The sequence below is a fragment of the Odontomachus brunneus genome, unplaced genomic scaffold (assembly GCF_010583005.1).
Source record: "Odontomachus brunneus isolate Ranch 3 - 2012 unplaced genomic scaffold, Obru_v1 Obru_scaffold_098, whole genome shotgun sequence".
Taxonomy (NCBI): Eukaryota; Metazoa; Arthropoda; class Insecta; order Hymenoptera; family Formicidae; genus Odontomachus; species Odontomachus brunneus.
In genome coordinates this window covers 1,009,678-1,026,770 of record NW_022639548.1, presented here as the reverse complement: position 1 = coordinate 1,026,770, position 17,093 = coordinate 1,009,678, and the positions used below count along the sequence as shown (strand labels likewise).

Sequence of the window (17,093 nt, the reverse complement as noted above, 5' to 3'; positions counted from 1 at the left end):
TATATATATATATATATATATATATATATATATATATATATATATATATATATATATATATATATACTCACTGGCATTAACTAATTAGCGGTATTAATAATATGCTACGGATAATGAAATATTCAGGAATTCAAATTCGCGGCCGGCCAAAAACTATCACCGGTGTGCTGATCCTGAGCGGTTCCCTTCGCACTTTCTCTCCCTTCACGTTAGTTATATTAATTTCACATTGCTCTTTTCCCACGCGTGTTTCAATATACAACATTCTCTGTTCATTTATTAAATTTAAACGCGTATAATATTTCGCGCAATGATTTTTTTGTTGGAATTCATTTCGCCCACGGTCCATACGTCATTATTAAATTCTTTCTGATGAGGGCTGTGTCGTATCGCGAGCGGAAATGAACGGCATATTTTATAACATTTTCGCCGATTGTACAATTACAACGGTTTCTCTTTATAGATTAATAATCACTTGTATAATGTCAAATCCGCGTGCATATGTTGCATTAACGCAATAATCCGTATTACGATATTGCAGGGTTATATTATTCATTGGATATGTTCTTTAACCTCGATTTGCAGCAAACGCGCGGGCGCGCTTAAAACGCTTATGTAAATTGAAAAAATCGCGCTTTTTCTCTCTTTGTCTCGCAGTTCGATTCGTTCCTGTTCTCCCTAGGTGTTCTGATCAAAGAGGTCGATACGGCCATAGAGACGATAGAGAGACGTCGTTTATTTATTTAATACGGCTGTAAACGATTAAGGACTATCGCACATAAAATAACATAACTGCGTATGCATAGCATAAGATCGTATGGACCAATGAGCATCGAATATTAAGCATCGAGCCTCAATATAGCGACTTAATACTCGATGCATATATTGGTTTATACGATCTTATCCTATGCATATACAGCTATGTCATTACATGTGCGATGGTCCTTTGAACCACAGCGGAACGCTAGCGTTCCGCTCATCTTTTCTTCATTTTTAGTGATTTTAACTAACTTACTGGTACACAATTGATTATACCGTTATATACTCTCGTAAACGTGAGGATTTAAAAATAAGTAAAATAAGCAAATAGTTTGAATGTTTAATTGTTAAATTATTACGAGCGAATAAAATTAAAAAAAGAACATTTTCGGACAATTCAAGGCTAACTATTAGGAATCGATACGTCAAAATATTAATTGTTTATTCAAAACAATTAACAATATTTTACATATTTTTTTAATTTGTCATAAATCCTATTTTTTATAATAAACCGTTGAAATATTGATAATTAATTATATGCTGCAAGTTTCTTACAAAAATTCAAATGCTCTTTTTCACATCAAAGAGACATATCGTTATTTCCGAATAACTCGTTAAAAGTGAGAATACTAATTTCGAAAAATTATATTCGCCATATTGGATCCGCTATTTCGAATTTTAATTTTTTACCTCAAATTTGTGATCAGCAACTCTAAATTCTCAATGTGCCAAATTTGAGGGAACTTGATGGAGAAATAAAATGTACGGCTCGAAAGATTAACGCAAAGCAGAAGCGCGTGAATTTCTTTCCTCGAATTTACGGGCCGTCGAATTCTTCTCGCGAATCCATCGCGCGTTATGATTAATACGCAACCAGTTATGTCACTGTCAAAGTCAAGTTGACGCGAGATTCATCATCCGATAATAACGTGAACTCTCTTTGCTTTCTGTTGCAGGTAAGACATCGTCACGTTGCTCCTCTCACGAGAATCTTGTGAATCGCAGCGAGTCGCGCGATCGCCGATGCGGTGAGTGAAAAATCCCAGCGTTTCGGCGCTCGTCGACGCGCGAAAATCCTCGCGATAATGTTCCGCGAGATCTCGCGGCATCACGCTCTGCTCCACTTGCTTAACGGCTGCGCGATATTTAAGATCGCCGAGTAGAAATCTTCCAACATATACACACAGCACCAATCTCTCGAGAGCCGGTCGACCACGTTAATGCTCGTTATCTAAATTTGCATCCCAAAGGTAGTCAAGCATAACGCGCGACATCGTAACGTACCGCGCGTCTCAATGTATCAAAACGTCGGAACGATCATCGCCAAGATGGATGATCGCCAAAGCAAATCATCGTGGACGGAGATTCGCGGGCGCCCGCGCGTCGCGACTTTTCTTCATTAGATGCGCGTTGACGTAACGCACGGTTACGGTCCGACAGTTTCGCGTGGCGAAGCTTTTTCGAGCGCGTGATTGGAGAGAAGGAGAACGAAAGCAAGAGAGAGAGAGAGAGACAGAGAGAGGAAAAGAGCGAGAGAACGTATCCTCGCAAAGTGTTTGTACACTTCCAAGTGTTTGTCATCCGCGCCGGATTACAGTTCTCTACGTCAACGCGTAGATGGCGGTAGAATGCGCTTTCGCGATTTAAAAGCCCCGTGCGGAATTTCAAGGGCCAGAACATCGATCCTCCGATTTTGTCGCTTAATCCTGAGGGTAGCGAGGCCTCGCAGAAAGTAGCCGAGAGCCCTTAATCCTCCGGTCCTTAACCGTCGGTCGCTCGCTCTGTTCGGGAAAACAAAGTCGATTCCGATGCAGTCCTACGGGAGAAAGCGCGAAGTGGAGAAGCGAAGTGCTCCTTTTCGAATCGATGGACAGTCGAACGGAGTGAGCAACGCGTCGCCCGCGAAAATTGTCGAGGACAAACGAGCCCTGCGACTTTGATCCTATTTTCCCTTCGTGTTCTTGATTCGGCTTTCGCCAACTGCAATCGTACAGTCGGTTGATTTGGGTCCGTGTTAATAGTCGTTACTTGAAACTTGTCTCTAGTGAGATACTTCAGATCTGAAGTCAGAGTTAGATGAGAGTTTTTGAATCACGTGATTACAGAAATGTCATAGGTGTCGCATATAATTCGACTGAAAAACTTTGGATCTAATTCCGAGTGGAGTATTTCACCTGAGACAAGTTTCAAATGACAACTATTAACACGAGCCTAAAGGTTACACTTTTCCACGATCAATTTCGCAATGCATCTCGTATTCGATACATGAGGAAAGAATATTATTCATATGTAAGAGATTTTTCATATATTTTTTTTTTAATTTTCTATGTTTCTATACTAAGAGCAAAAAATCTAAAAGATAAAACATACCTCATCATTAGATATTAATGAATAACATATTTACTTAAATGTAAATTTTTTCATTTAAATAGAATAAACAATTTTTTTATGATAAATCTATAAGTAGTTTTAAGAAAATAAATCAAATAGTTTCTTATTTGAAAAATATTTTATATTAATATGAACTATTATATATTATATTAGTATCTACGGAATTTTGTTTTTTGGATATTTCTTTTTTTACAATATGTAATATTGCAAGAATAGATTGTTAATAAGGTCTATCTTGTTAAGAAACATCGTGAATTTCATACACAGAACATAACAAATTTTTTAATAAAATTTCAGTTTCTAAAATATATAAATATAAAATGAAAGAATAGTCAATTATACTACAGAATGCCAATCTATTCATCAGTATACACAAATAATATACTCTATAGTAATATTTACTATAAAATTCTCTCCGTGTAGAAAAGTATGAAATTTCCTGAGAATAAAAAAAACGAATCTATTGGACACAGGATGCATTGTGAAATTCGTGGAGAAAAAAAGACTGATTGAATTAACATGAGAATGACATGACAACTAAACGCGTTTTGGTTGAAAGAAGAAGAATCTCCAATTCTTATTAACCAGACTCGATCCTGAAGTCCGAGAAATACGAGTTACCTTCAACCGAGACGTGTTGTCACATTATTTGAAACAGATACGTCGTCATTCCAATGCGTCATTGTCACGTTAATTCGAGCAGTCTTTCTGCGCGTGTGCAATCTTTAATTATCCGACTGTGCATCGAGAAGCATGCCTCTACAGTCGCAAGTAACACACTTTCGCTTCGCTCACCTCGATTTCGTTTTATTTATGACGTCTTCGGGAAGCTGGCGAGTGAAATCAATTCTATCCTTATCAAACGAGGCGCAAAATCGACGGCTCCCGCGTCGCCGTAATTCTTCACGTGCGAAATTGTGGACGTTCGCGTGTGCGTATCCGTGTGCATTCGTGAGAAACTCCCAGCGTCATGAGGATTCCGAAGGAGCCGGCACCGATCCCGTCGAATAAATGAACGACAAGTGTATGTCAAACAGCGCGGCTACCGTGGCACAATTACGTAACGTCGTTAGCTCAGAAAACGAGTCTCTCCGTGCGTATTCGCCTACCGTGTATTCCGCATTCCACGCGGCGCACTTGCACTTTCGCGAATCGCGATTTCGCGTCGTCTCGCAACCACGATAATTGAAATTCAGTGTCTCGCAACACATTTTCGCGGCGGTAAGCATTCGTACGCACGTCCCCTCCTCCTCTCTCCCGCCTCCCCTCCCGGGGAAAAAGCCCGGTCGGTTTTTTTTTTCGCGCGCCCGTTCGCGCCTCTCCCCCGCCCCCTCCCTCCCCCGTTTTTCCGCGGGTCGCCGGATTACGGGCGGCCGCGTTTTATCGGTTGGGCCGCGGTAATTAACAACGGACGATAATTAATTCGATTGGATCCTCGCCCCTCTCTCTTCTCCCCGCTCTACATGCCTGTCGCCGAATCGCTCGCGCGCGTTAGCGTTTCGCCGACGGCGAAACCGGGGTGTGTTCCAGCGGGAGAGCGTGTCGATGTATGCACCGCGTCGACAATCCCGGCTTATGACGCCTCTCTCGCCTCCGCTCCGCGACCCTTTGAGTAGCCTTTCAAAAAGGGCTTAATATCGCGCGATATTAAAACGCGCGATAATCGCGCGCGCGGTGCGTTGAGGTCTACGATGAAATAATAAACGGCACGGCCGCGTTTGATCGCGTCGCGTAAAATCGCGTTAAACTTGGACGGCTCTCTCCCGTTTTCCCTCTCTTTCTCTCTCCCTCTCTTTATTTCCCTTTCTTTCTTTCTCTCGATTAAAAACGCGAGTAGCTACTTTCGAAGCTGTTAATGAGAGAAGGTAGGAGGAAGAAGGGACAGGAAATAGAAAAAAAGGAGAGATATTAGATTACAATTTGGAAATTAAATTTGCTCTTCATACATTCGGGGTCCTCTTTTATACACATTTCTGCACAAGATATCTTAGGCCCATACACTGAGAAAAGATACTTGAAAATTTACTTAGGATATAAAGTTGATTTTTCTGATATTTTTATAAATTTATATTTTTATTACAAATTTTTTATTGTATATTTTTATTTCTTATATTTCTTTTACATTTTAATATTTTTTTCCTCAGTGTATTAATAGTTGTTACGCCAAGAAAAAAATACCTAAAGATTTATTTGTGATACATAAAGTTTATTTCTGTAATACGAAGTTTATTTTTGTGAATAAATTTTATATTTTAGAAATAAATTTTGAAGTGTTTTTTTCTTGGTGTACCAATTGTCATTACATTGGAAGAAAAATACTTGAAAATTTATTTATGGAATATAAAGCTTATTTCTGAGAAATAAAGTCTAATTCTATGACATAAAGTTTATTTCTATGAAATGAACTTTATTCTACAAAATAAATTTTATATCTCACAAGTCAATTTTGAATTTTTTTTTTCAGTGTGCTCGAGACTCGCATCTCAAGTGAGATACTCAAATTGGAATTCACAGTTAGATGGAAGTTTTTCAGTTAAACCGCGATTACAGATGTACGTGTCACGTGCATTAATGATTGAACTGAAAAACTTAAATTCTCTGAGCAAAAATATGAGTATCTCGCGTGAGACCAGTTTCAGGTGACAGTTAATATTAATACAGTTCACGGAGCTGTCGCCTGTCCTCGGCAATGATGTCGCGATGTCGATAATTACTATGTTGCAAATAACGCGAGATGAACCATTTCGTATGACAGAATTGCGCTCGTCGCGTTAGCTTCAGGGTAACATTGTTATCGAGTATCGCCATTCCCGATCATAAAACGGTCCCCATCATAAAACAGAGAAATAGATGCACGAGAAAACGTTACAATAAGATGATTCGCGTTCGATTGCGCCGCACTCACAAAGCCGACGCGGTAAATCACAGAAATCACAGAAGGGAGAAACGGCACGGCGAACAGTCGGGCGGAAAACTGTTTCGCTACGTTATTCCGCGCGATATTTAATTAACGGCCGTGTATTGCATTTGCAACAAATCGATGCCATCTCGATAATGAACCTTATCAATTATTACCGCGGCCGATGAGTCGATAAAGTATCCGCGCTCGGCGTGTAACCTCCCTCTTTTTGTGAGCGTTCGCATTTTATGAAATATCACGGTTTCCCCGCCTACCCCGTGCTTGCCCGTCCCCTCCCCCGCCCCGGCTTAATTAGTAAACTAGCAGCGTTAAATAAATGTTTCCACATATTTATCGTTGCATTTGCAGAATAATTGTGATTGCAGTCGCAAAATTGAAGGGTCCGCGGCGATATTTCAGTGTGCGCGCATACACACGCGACGTTTCCATTCGCAAAGTAGGTAATCGTCCGCCGCGTTATTAACAATCGCGGCGACGAAGGGAGAGGAGAAAGAGAGAGAAAAAAGTGACCTGCGCAAATCGATGCGAAGCAATTAATTGTTAATAAATAATTGCCGTTGTATCGGTCCAGATTGCGCTCGCCCTGCGTTAGATATCACGACGCGCGCACGATATACAGGGTGCCGGGCGATAATACTTCCAGGCCGCTCCTCCTCTCGGAGGAGGAGGAGAGAGCCTTCGTGCGAACGTGAAGCGAACTTGACGCGGCGCCATTTTTCATAGCTCCTCACCTCAGATTATGACGAAAACGAAACTTCGTTAAGCGCGAATAACAATAATGGCCGCTCGAAATTACCCGGGAGATGAGTTCCCTGTTGCTCACTTACGCCCTGAAACTTTCATCAGTTCAGGCGCCACCGATCGTTTACACCGCTCGAAACGCGTCCGCGCACGTTTGTCGCAAGCCCGAATCAATTGTTGATTCGCCGTTAATTGTTACTCGCGTCCGCGCCGTAATATTCGTGACCGCGTGAGGCGCGAGGATATTCAGAGACACCCTGTATATTCGTTGATACGCGATCGGTGCATTAGCGACATTACCATATGGAATCGTGAACGGAGTCCCGAGATTTTGCCGCGATTGCAATTTGCATGATTGATTGCCCTAAAGCTCCTCTGGCTTTTAGCTCCTAGGTGATACTCTTGTTTCCATTAGGAATTAGCCATCCCATATGAATGAATGCAAAATATACACACACACTCACATGTGTATGTGTGTGTGTGTGTGTAAAATGCAAAATGCGCGGGTACATTTAATATCGCGATTGCAACGCTCTCGCTTAAAGGGACGGTTATTATACGGATCGTCGCCCGGCAATCCGAGATCGTTGCGCCATTGTTATCCTTACCAATTTATCAAATGAGGTAAAAACAACGTTCGCGCGCTTAAACAATCTCCTTTTCACTCCTTCCCGGCACAGCTTATCTTGCACGAAGAGCAATTAATAACTGTATTTAACAGGAGACGCAAACAAAAAGAAAAGAGGAGGAGAGGAAAAATGGAGCATGAAAGCGGGAACTTGGAAACTTTAAAAACACACAAAATTAGAATCTGTACGAGTTTACAAATATTGAAATTTTAGAAACGACAAATTAAGAAAAATCCTTATTCTGGCCGCGTGCCGAACGATAAATATGTCTTTTTGATTCAGACTAAAAAAGAACGTTATTATACTCACAGAAAAAGATTACTCTACGAGATAAGAAAAACGATTATTGGATTTACTTTCCTTCTTTTAATGGTTATTCTCAACAAAGAATATTTTCTTAATAACAGTTTTGAAATATTGATTTGCGTGATAAGTAATTCTAGGTATTTCAGATAAAATAAGATTATACTTTCATGTCTTTAACGAAATAATGTGTGCGATGGATGACAGAAGATCACAGATTAAAGCAATGTATGTCTTGTTTCATCGAAAATTACAACGACATGAAAATATAGTCCCATTTGACGTGAAGAGTCCGAAATAACTTATTGCATATGTACTCGTCACAAATTTGAGAAAAGTTTATTACCATATATTCAATAGAATTTTTATTCCCTTTACAAAAATATTATAAAACTTTATCGAAGGAAAATTTATCTTTGGCTCGACTCTGGCACAAATAAACGAACCAAATTTTTGTTTTCATTTAATTTTCCTCATCGAAATATTGAACTTGAATTAAAAACGTATCTTGAATAAATTTAATGCTTGTGAGGAATTCATGATAGATTTGCGGATGTGTAAACTTATGAGATACTTGAAGCAAGTAAAGTAAAAGTATCGATTCCTGGGCATATACCTAACATTCTTATTGTGTTTTGTGCAAATTTAAACTTTTTAAGTACAAATATTTAAACTTTCAATATAAAATATACCTATATACTCAATGTATGTATATATACTTTTTATGTTAAAAGTTTAAATACTTGTACTCAAAGACCAAAACAACAAGGGTATCCAGGATCAGGTATATGTTTGGGCATTTTTATTTTAACACTTATTTGAATGCAATATTTTTTTATGTATACACACGTGACGTATAAAAAAAAAACGGAACATGGAATTAAAAGGAGGCATTGAGTAAAACGTCCCGCACTCTGCCTATTTCCGGCACCCCTACGCGGATTTTATGTAAGATACATATGCAAGATACATAGGGATTAAAAGAAATTAATAAATAATTACAAAATTCCCCCATATACACCTTACTATTCGATAAAATCCGCGCAGAAGTGCTGAAAATAAGTGGAGTGTCCGGCTGCTGGACGTTTTATCCTACTTGACTTGCTGGTCGATATGCGTCCAGAATTAGGATCCCTAGATCGTTGGCGGGGCTCGCCGTGGCTCCAAGGTGCAGCGAATTTCCGCGCAGGGTGCGACGACGACGACGACGCAACAACACGTACGGCGTCCGGGACGCGGTGAATGAAAAGCGACTTTTTCCCGGACGTTGTCGCTCTCACGTTGCGCGTCGAGGCGTCGTCGTGGGACTCGCAAGGCAGGGAACGCGCGAGACGGCGCTGCTCCATGTCCGCGTGCCACCCCCTCGTGTCCCGGTGTCCTGTTCCCCCCGTATTACATTGTCGTCGCGGGTAAGACAAGTAAGACAGAAACGCAGCCGTAATCCGAGGCGACACGATCCGGTAATGCCGGCGTGCCGGGTGTAATTTCAGATCGGCATTCGCCCGCGATTTAATCGCGCTCGCTCGCACGTCCTGCTCGCGTCGCGAATTAGCCCGGGCGTCGCGACGCCGTTAACCCTTTCGCCACCAATTTTGTCTCCTAAACATACAACTTTCTGCTTACTTTCGCTTTTATTAAATACATCAATATAATCAATATAATGTAGTTTTAAGGAAAAAATTAAAACAAGTTAAAAGTTAAAATTAAAAGTTTTATGCCATCTCAAAAGGACAGGGCCGGGACACTGATGTCTCATTGAGATTTTTGAGAGGGCGCGATATTTGCTCCAGCGCGATAATGAGTAGAGATGAAAATAATCCAGTCTGATGGTAACTTACTCGTTAAATTGCTTGATAATTTTGGAAAGCTGGTAAAATAATTTACAAAAAATTATAGAAATAAAAAAATGTTAGTATAAAGTTCAAAGGTAACATTTAGTCTTTAAGAAAAAGGTACTTTACTTAATTCATGTTTTCTATAAAATATTTTGATACTGTATATTGAATATACTATATATAGTATATAATAATTAGGGAACTAGGTACGTAGTAAATAGAGAAACTTAAAAAAATTTTTCAAGTCTTAATTATATTTTTCATACCATCTTATACAGACTTATAGCATTGTAATTTATCTTGTTGTTTAATTGATTAGACTGTGATATATAATTGAAAATTTTTAGTAATATTTAAAAAAATGAAAACTTTAATACTCTCGAATAATTGTAACTAATTTCCTTTTTTCATTTGAGAAATATATATTTCAGAGATTATTAACTAATGAATTTTACCAATAAAAATTACCAATAAATTACTATCTTATCGTAATTTTACCCTAAATAATCATCACTTTGAATCTGATAATAAATTTTATATCTCTAGTGATAGCTGATATGTTCTGAGTGGCCAAAAGAGCTGTTTATTCAATCGAATAAAATTATTATTAATAGTGGGGGACGGGGAAAACATATGTCCCGTTGGTAGCAAAAGAGTTAACTCGATCTCCGAATTTCGCCCGCGTTCTTCCGTTTGCTTCTCTCTTCGTCCGTGACGAAGTCCGCGGGTGAAATCGAATCACTGGCGTCGATCAAAACGCTTTTGGAATGTCCACTGCGGGAGTTGAGGGAAGGAGAAAGAGGAGAAGGCAGAAAAAACTTCGGGACTCAGGCGCATTTTTGCGCGAAAATACAACGTTGTTCAGCGAAAAGAATATCAAAGCAGAATCGACGGTCGCGTAACTTTATTCAGCGCGCAGCGGATAATTCTTGTGAATTTTTCGATTCGCCGGTCGTCAGCCGAATGTCGAGACGACAGACGAGAAGCGTGTGTTTGGGAAGGAAGCTTCATACATTTCTGAGACGTGAAGTTTTAAATTAAACCCCTCTTTCCCCTTCACCCTGCCCCCTTCCCGCCGGCGCGGGGGCTTTGGTTTCGCCGAACGGGATTAATTCGACTTTCAAATCTCAAAGCGGCGACTTCGCAAGTCCTCAAATTTCTAAATCTTCGGGTGCGCTATTTTACAAGTCGGCGGGTCCCAAGTGTTCAAATATTCAAATCTTTTTGAGTCCTCAAATTGCCCGACGCGCCGGAAGATCCAAAGCCGTCGACGACGATTCGAGTCGCTAAACGAGTTTCCAGAGCGATCAACTTCTGGCACTCGCGAAATTGCGGAGCTGCGCATTTCCTCGATCCGTAAACTTCCCTGTGTTCTGCGAGTTTACGAATTTGCGCGCGCTCGCGAGTCTCCGAGTGTCTCGGGATTTTTTGACGGCTCTCGCGAAGCAAAGCATCGCGGGGAAATATCGCCGCTGCCGCTTTGATCTCTTATTTAAGTGTAAGATAAAAGTACCAATGTCTAAATACGCTTCTAATCTTGGACACTCTTTTTGTTTTGGTCTTTAAATACAAATATTTAAACTTTTAACATAAAAAATATATAAGTATTGAGTGTGTATACATATATATATTTTATATTTTAAATGTTTAAATATTCATATTTAAAGACTGAGGGCCGGTTTTTCAATAGTAATTTATCTAAACTAAACTTATCTAAAGTAACTAAATTTATCTAAAGTAAACTTGGATTCAAGTTTAAACTCTATTCTAATAATGCGGTTTTGTTTAAACAGAGTTTAAATTGAAATCTAAGTTCAAACTATCATTGAAAAACTATCATTGAAAAACAATCAAAATATCTAGGATTAGGATACGTGTCCGGGAATTGGTACGTTTATCTCACATTGTCTCAGTAATTTTCATTTCATAAAGAAAAAATCGATCGAATTAATGCGACAATGACAATAAAATGAAACTTAAACGTGTCCTGGTTGAGAAAATTAGAATTTCCTGTTGTCAGAACCGAATTTGACGTAACATGACAACCAGAAATTCTGCATGGAAAGAATTTTATATATTGTATAAAATTTTGTATTCGATCTAATACATTTCACGTGTCCCAATTTATTCATTCTAATTTTCATGTCAATTTAACTCATGTGTTATCCTAATAACAACTTATCTGAACATTTTACACGTAAAATATGTCATCAAGAATGTACATATTACATGTAAGTTGTGCTATTTTAACACTTAGAAATAGTGAATATATTAACTCAACGTAGAATAGTTAAAATGTCCCAACAACAGTGTATTAAATCGATACACGAGTATGTCAAATAATTAATACAACAATTTCTACACGGATCAATTACAACACAAATATAAAACATTTTTCACTGAATATATTGTTTATATATATTTCAAGAACTAAATTATGCTATTAAAAGATTTGCTATGTTTAACACGGAGAGAATTGTGTAATGTAAAATTATTAGGATAGGATTTTGTAACCGAGAAATACGAATATATCGACATTTTGCAATAATTTCTTTCATTTTCTATTCTTCAATTGAATCTTATCGATGTCTAGCCACGAAACTAGTGAATTTGTGTCTAACATTATCACTAACCAGTAATGTAACGTTCACTCCTTCTAGTGGCTAGATAAATAAGTTAGCTGACAATTAAACAAACAAAATTACAGTTATGAGATGAAAAAGCATAACAAAATTGAAGGGAATTTATATGAAAGGATAAACTATAATATTCTCTCCGTAATATTTTCTTCGGTGAAAACACGTTCATATTGTCGCGCGAAAATTCGAACAATCTCTCCTTCTCCGTGCACGAGCGTCGGTGTGTTCGGCCATTCGAGGCTTCTTTTACGACGCAAGAAAAAGCCGCTGCGGCCCGGAATGTAATCGATGTTTTGTCTCGTGACGCTTTATTACAGCACGCGTCCAATTACGCGGCGGTACGTGTAAGCATGTGAAACACGTCCGCACGGGGGCGGCCGCCTCGTTTCTGCGCGCCACGGCGTTACCAGGCTCGTTACGTCGTAGATTATTTTTTTATGCTGTATAATTATGAAAAACTGTTATGCTTTACAGCGTGGAGCGCGAGCGTCGCGCCGTTACGAAATCCTTACGCGCGCGCTGTTGCGTTCCGCGACGCTCCGCCGCTGTAATTCTCCTAATTAACGTCGTAGCCGTGCATTCACGTCAATCACGAAATTAAGAGTGTTGCATTAGCATTTAAAGTCCACGAGTGTATATTGGAACCGACGTAAAATTCGTCCCGCACTCCTTCTTCTCCTTCTCGTTTTGCACACTCTCGATAGACAAATTCACACGAATCGAGCTGATAAATCCGCGCATCGTTCTTTAGAAATCAAATATTTCTTGTGGAAACAATTATTTAATTGACAATATCATTGGAAATGGCTTCTTGCCTTCTTGCGGAAGGATTGTGATTCGATTGAATTGAGATTTAATTCTGGTTAGATTCTTTGAATTTTTCAGTTAATTCACTAAAATTGATATTAACATCGTAAAAAAATTAAGAATCAAGCGCGCAATTGAAACAGTTTCGTGGGATATTAAGAGGGATTAATTTTATATTAAGAGAGTAATTTGGGACAAAGGTTCGGCCTGACGTGGAGAAGATTGGTTCATCGCGTACGTTGCAGGTCTGGAAAAATATTCAGCACGTGCGTCAGCACTGTTAGACATTATGGGCGCGATCTATTAGACGCTGCGGACACTTTAAAGCGCTTAATGAAAAACCATGATTGGCCACCATACGGTGGCGGCGCTTCAAACCATTTGCTGCGTGTAACAGCGATCGCACTCTATTATTCTCCCATAAAAGTTCTATTATCTGCATCATCAACCGCGTTTATTTGTCTGTTCTCACTCGATTGTAGAGTTTGTTCATATATACCTAGTTGATTTAACTGTAATAATTGGTTAACTTTTTATTCAGAATTCCTCACGAACTTCAAATCAGTTACTGTCAGTCTGAGAACCGATTTCAAACTCAAAGACGCCGTCGCGGCGGTTTGCGAATTTTGCGATCGATTTTGAATGGCACAGTCGCGGCGCCCTCCGAGGGGGCAGAGGGTGAAAATTAAAATCAAAAGCCAATTGCCATCTAACGCATTGCTTTTGCGAAACGTCGCGTTGGACAATGTTCTAGCTCAGTCTCGAATTGAATGATTTCGCGAGTCGCGGCACGACTCAGGGCTGAAAGAACGATGTGTGTATACGGTGACTCTGTCGTAAAAAAATAAATCGCGGCCGCCGTCGACGACGACGACGTCGTCAATCTACGTCGGACGCCCACGACGACCGGCGGATTAGCCGGATAAGTTTTAAACGCATCCGTGCGCACGCGCGTGCAATTTCGTGACTTTCGCGGCGAATGCCGAGGCGGTCGTTCTCGCACCGCTGGTAGTAACCGGAGCATCCAGAAGAGCGGATTAAACGACGGTACGTGCTCCACTCGCGCTTTGATCGCCGAACTCGCCGCCTGGGAACGAGCGTTCCCGTGGCAGCGAAAGGGGAACCCGGACGATAAGGAGGAGGAGGAGGGGAATAGGACGAGGAAGGGCAGAGGGAGGATGGGGAAGCACAGGGCGGAATAGCGTTTGTCGTGTCCGGAGCGAGAGCTCTATAAAAGCCATCACACAGCGGGAAAACACGCGGTGATGAGCGATATAAACATAGCGTAAACGCGGGCCGTATTATCGCTTCCGTTTAATTCCGTAAGTATCGCGAGACACGGCTCTCATTCGAGAGAAATCTGTAGCAGAGAAGGGAAAGAGAGGTAGAGAGAAAGAGAACGTGCATCGTTTATCGTTAACACCAGAACAACTGCTGACAATTAACCAGCTATTTTCGTCAGAGCAGTCTAAATATTACACGTTTTCAAAAAAATAAAATAAAATGTAAAGCGTAAGAGAAAAGAAGCACTGCAATCAGTAAAAAATGTCACTGAAGGGATCAGTTAATAGTAACATTAAGAAAAACTAATAGTTGTTATAGATACACTTTGCAAATACGAACATGTCATTGCACGTAAATCACAAGGCAGCCGTTAATTCCATTGCGACAAACGTAGAAAGTTGGATTTTACATGGCGAATAATGAGTTTGTGCACTGTAGATTTTGCAGTGAAATTTTATTTCTACTGATAAAAACTAGTGAGAGATGTAAAATGAAGCAGTAAAGTGGGAGTGTTTCCACTGAAACTCAGTGATTACCGTTAGAATGATCCTTTTGTTGATTCAGTCAGAAACATTTTACGCAGAAAGTATATTATAGTTTTTTTTTTATAAATTCTTTTCAATTTTATTATATTTTTAGTGTAATGTAGGAAAATAAATTGTCAGTAAAATCTATCTTGTTAAGAAGTATAGTAAATTATGTTAGAAATAGGAAATTTTTTAACAGTATGTTTTATGTAGTTCTTAGATAAATAGCACATATGAAATGAAAGAGTAATGAATTACTGCGGAATGTCGATCTGTCCCCTCGGTTACAAAATCCCATAGCAATTTTCGGCTATAAAATTCCCTGCATATCTAATTCACTTTAAGAAAGTGTCGTTAAACGCGTCGACCTCTGCGGTCAACGATGTCAGCGCGATATTTAATGACACGCGGATAATTAATGCGTCGCGTAATCGCGCGACGAGATGAGGACAGATGCGAGCAAGCGAGCAAGCGAGCGTGAGCTTACCGAATTCCTCTGTTCTTACGTTCGAGCGTGCATGCGCTTAACCGGCTTATCAGCCACGGCGCTGAATACTCTGAAAGCAAATTTATAGTAAATAAATTCCGCCCAGAGACAATCCGCTGGGGGAACGGTTCCGTTAATAAAGCAATTAACCCGGGCTATACCAACAATATCCACGTGGAATGTTTACGGCGAACGGACCAACAACGCGGCGGCGGCGGCTGGCAAGGCGCCGGAGGGGCAGGAGGGGGTTAAGGAGAGAGGAGGGCCGAATGGACCAAATCCTCGGTGTTCGGTCGACAACGTGTGTTCACCTGGACGGAGGAGCGCGAAGGCAAGCGCTCACTCGCTCGCTCCCGGGTGCGCGGTCCCGGGAACACGCACGCTGGCTCTCGCTTAACCTGTCGGCTTAGCGCGAGAGTTCCGCAGGATAGATTGCTTTAATTTAAGTGGAGTTAGGCTAGCGGCTGCCCCCGTGCACGCATACACTACCCCCGTGAGTTAGGTTACCGACGGAGAGTCCGGCGTCCAGGCTTAATTCGACCCTCCTCCGACCGGTCCTCCGCCCTCCGCTTTCACGGAGTCTCTTCTTCGACCCTTCTGACAGCTCGGGCTTAAACCTCCCCCGCTCTCTCCCCCGTCTCTTTCTCTATTTCGATCTCTATCTACCTGTCTGTCTTTCTCTCTTCCTCTCGCACACCTCCTCCCAGATTAGTCCTACACTCGCGAGTAAGGGCACGGAGGGGGCGCGACGGCTGAAGGGCTGGAAAGCGGCTCGAAAGGTGGCCTGGACTATGTGGATCATTCGATATCCACTCTCGCCGTTAAGGCAAAATCGAACCTGGCCGACTGCAATATCCGCATCCACTCGAGCCCACCTCCGCATCCACTCCTCTGTCCTCCTCTGGCCCCCTCGGTCGCTCACCCTTCTTCTCCTTCATACCACCCGGACGAAACCGCCGGCTTTCATGCTCTCTCTTTCTCTCTCCCTCTCCTTCCCCCCTTCGCTCTCACTCTTCCTCTTTCTCTCGTCTCGCTCTGCGCGCTACCCCGCGTTCTACTCCGGCTTTTTTCATCCTCCCGCCTCCCCGTTCCTACCCTCTCATTCCGTTCTATTTCGGCAGCGGCGGCGGTCGTTACCGCCGCGAGCTGCGCGCGGGTTCTCTCCGATCCCGACGACTCTCGAGAGCCCGACTCACCGCCGAGTGAATTCCATACGCGGCCTCGTAACAATCGAACCGTCGCGCCAGCACGAAAGTCGACCGTGGTGTGGATTAAGTTCGTGCCGATTAAGGACGCGGTTGGGCAACGAGAGAGGAGAAACGAAAAAAGAGAGAAGGAAGAGGAAAAGGGAAATAGAGAAGCAAGGGACCGCGAAGGTTTCGTGATTTTCCCACGACGCGCAATGTAAGAGGTAGCCGGTCGATCCGTGGAAAATGCTCGGCGCACTATATGCACCCTTCATCTTGTCGCGGTAAAGGTGAACGGTGTAAAAAATCTCATTAGCATTCTTAATTACGCCGCGCCGTAAGAGCTCCTTTCAGAATTAATTCCAATTCGCCACGATTTTCGTTTCATTTTCCGCCGCGGGGGAGGAGCGCGTCCGCGCGCGCGGTTGGATCTTATTCGAATTATATTTATGAAAATGAGAAGTTTGAAGAATCACTGTGTTGCTCGTTTTATCTCAATCACGACGGCGGCGGTAGTTTCGTCTAAATATTTTAACATAACAATTCCGGCGTAATTTACACGGCACGATTTATCTTCATCTCCC

General features: G+C 41.4%; 1 protein-coding gene across 8 annotated transcripts in view; it reads left to right on the top strand.

Moving 5' to 3' along the window:
- The window catches only part of LOC116848714 (RNA-binding protein Musashi homolog Rbp6), a 926,784-nt gene that overhangs the window by 292,894 nt on the left and 616,797 nt on the right, over positions 1 to 17,093 (top strand). For 3 of the 8 annotated variants that reach the window (XM_032825097.1, XM_032825095.1, XM_032825100.1), the window contains one exon: positions 1,716 to 1,787. The exons of the other annotated variants lie outside the window; for them this stretch is intronic. In XM_032825097.1, coding sequence (XP_032680988.1) covers positions 1,716 to 1,787 — 72 coding nt within the window. The remainder of the gene's footprint in view (positions 1 to 1,715; positions 1,788 to 17,093) is intronic. 8 annotated transcript variants of the gene reach the window in all.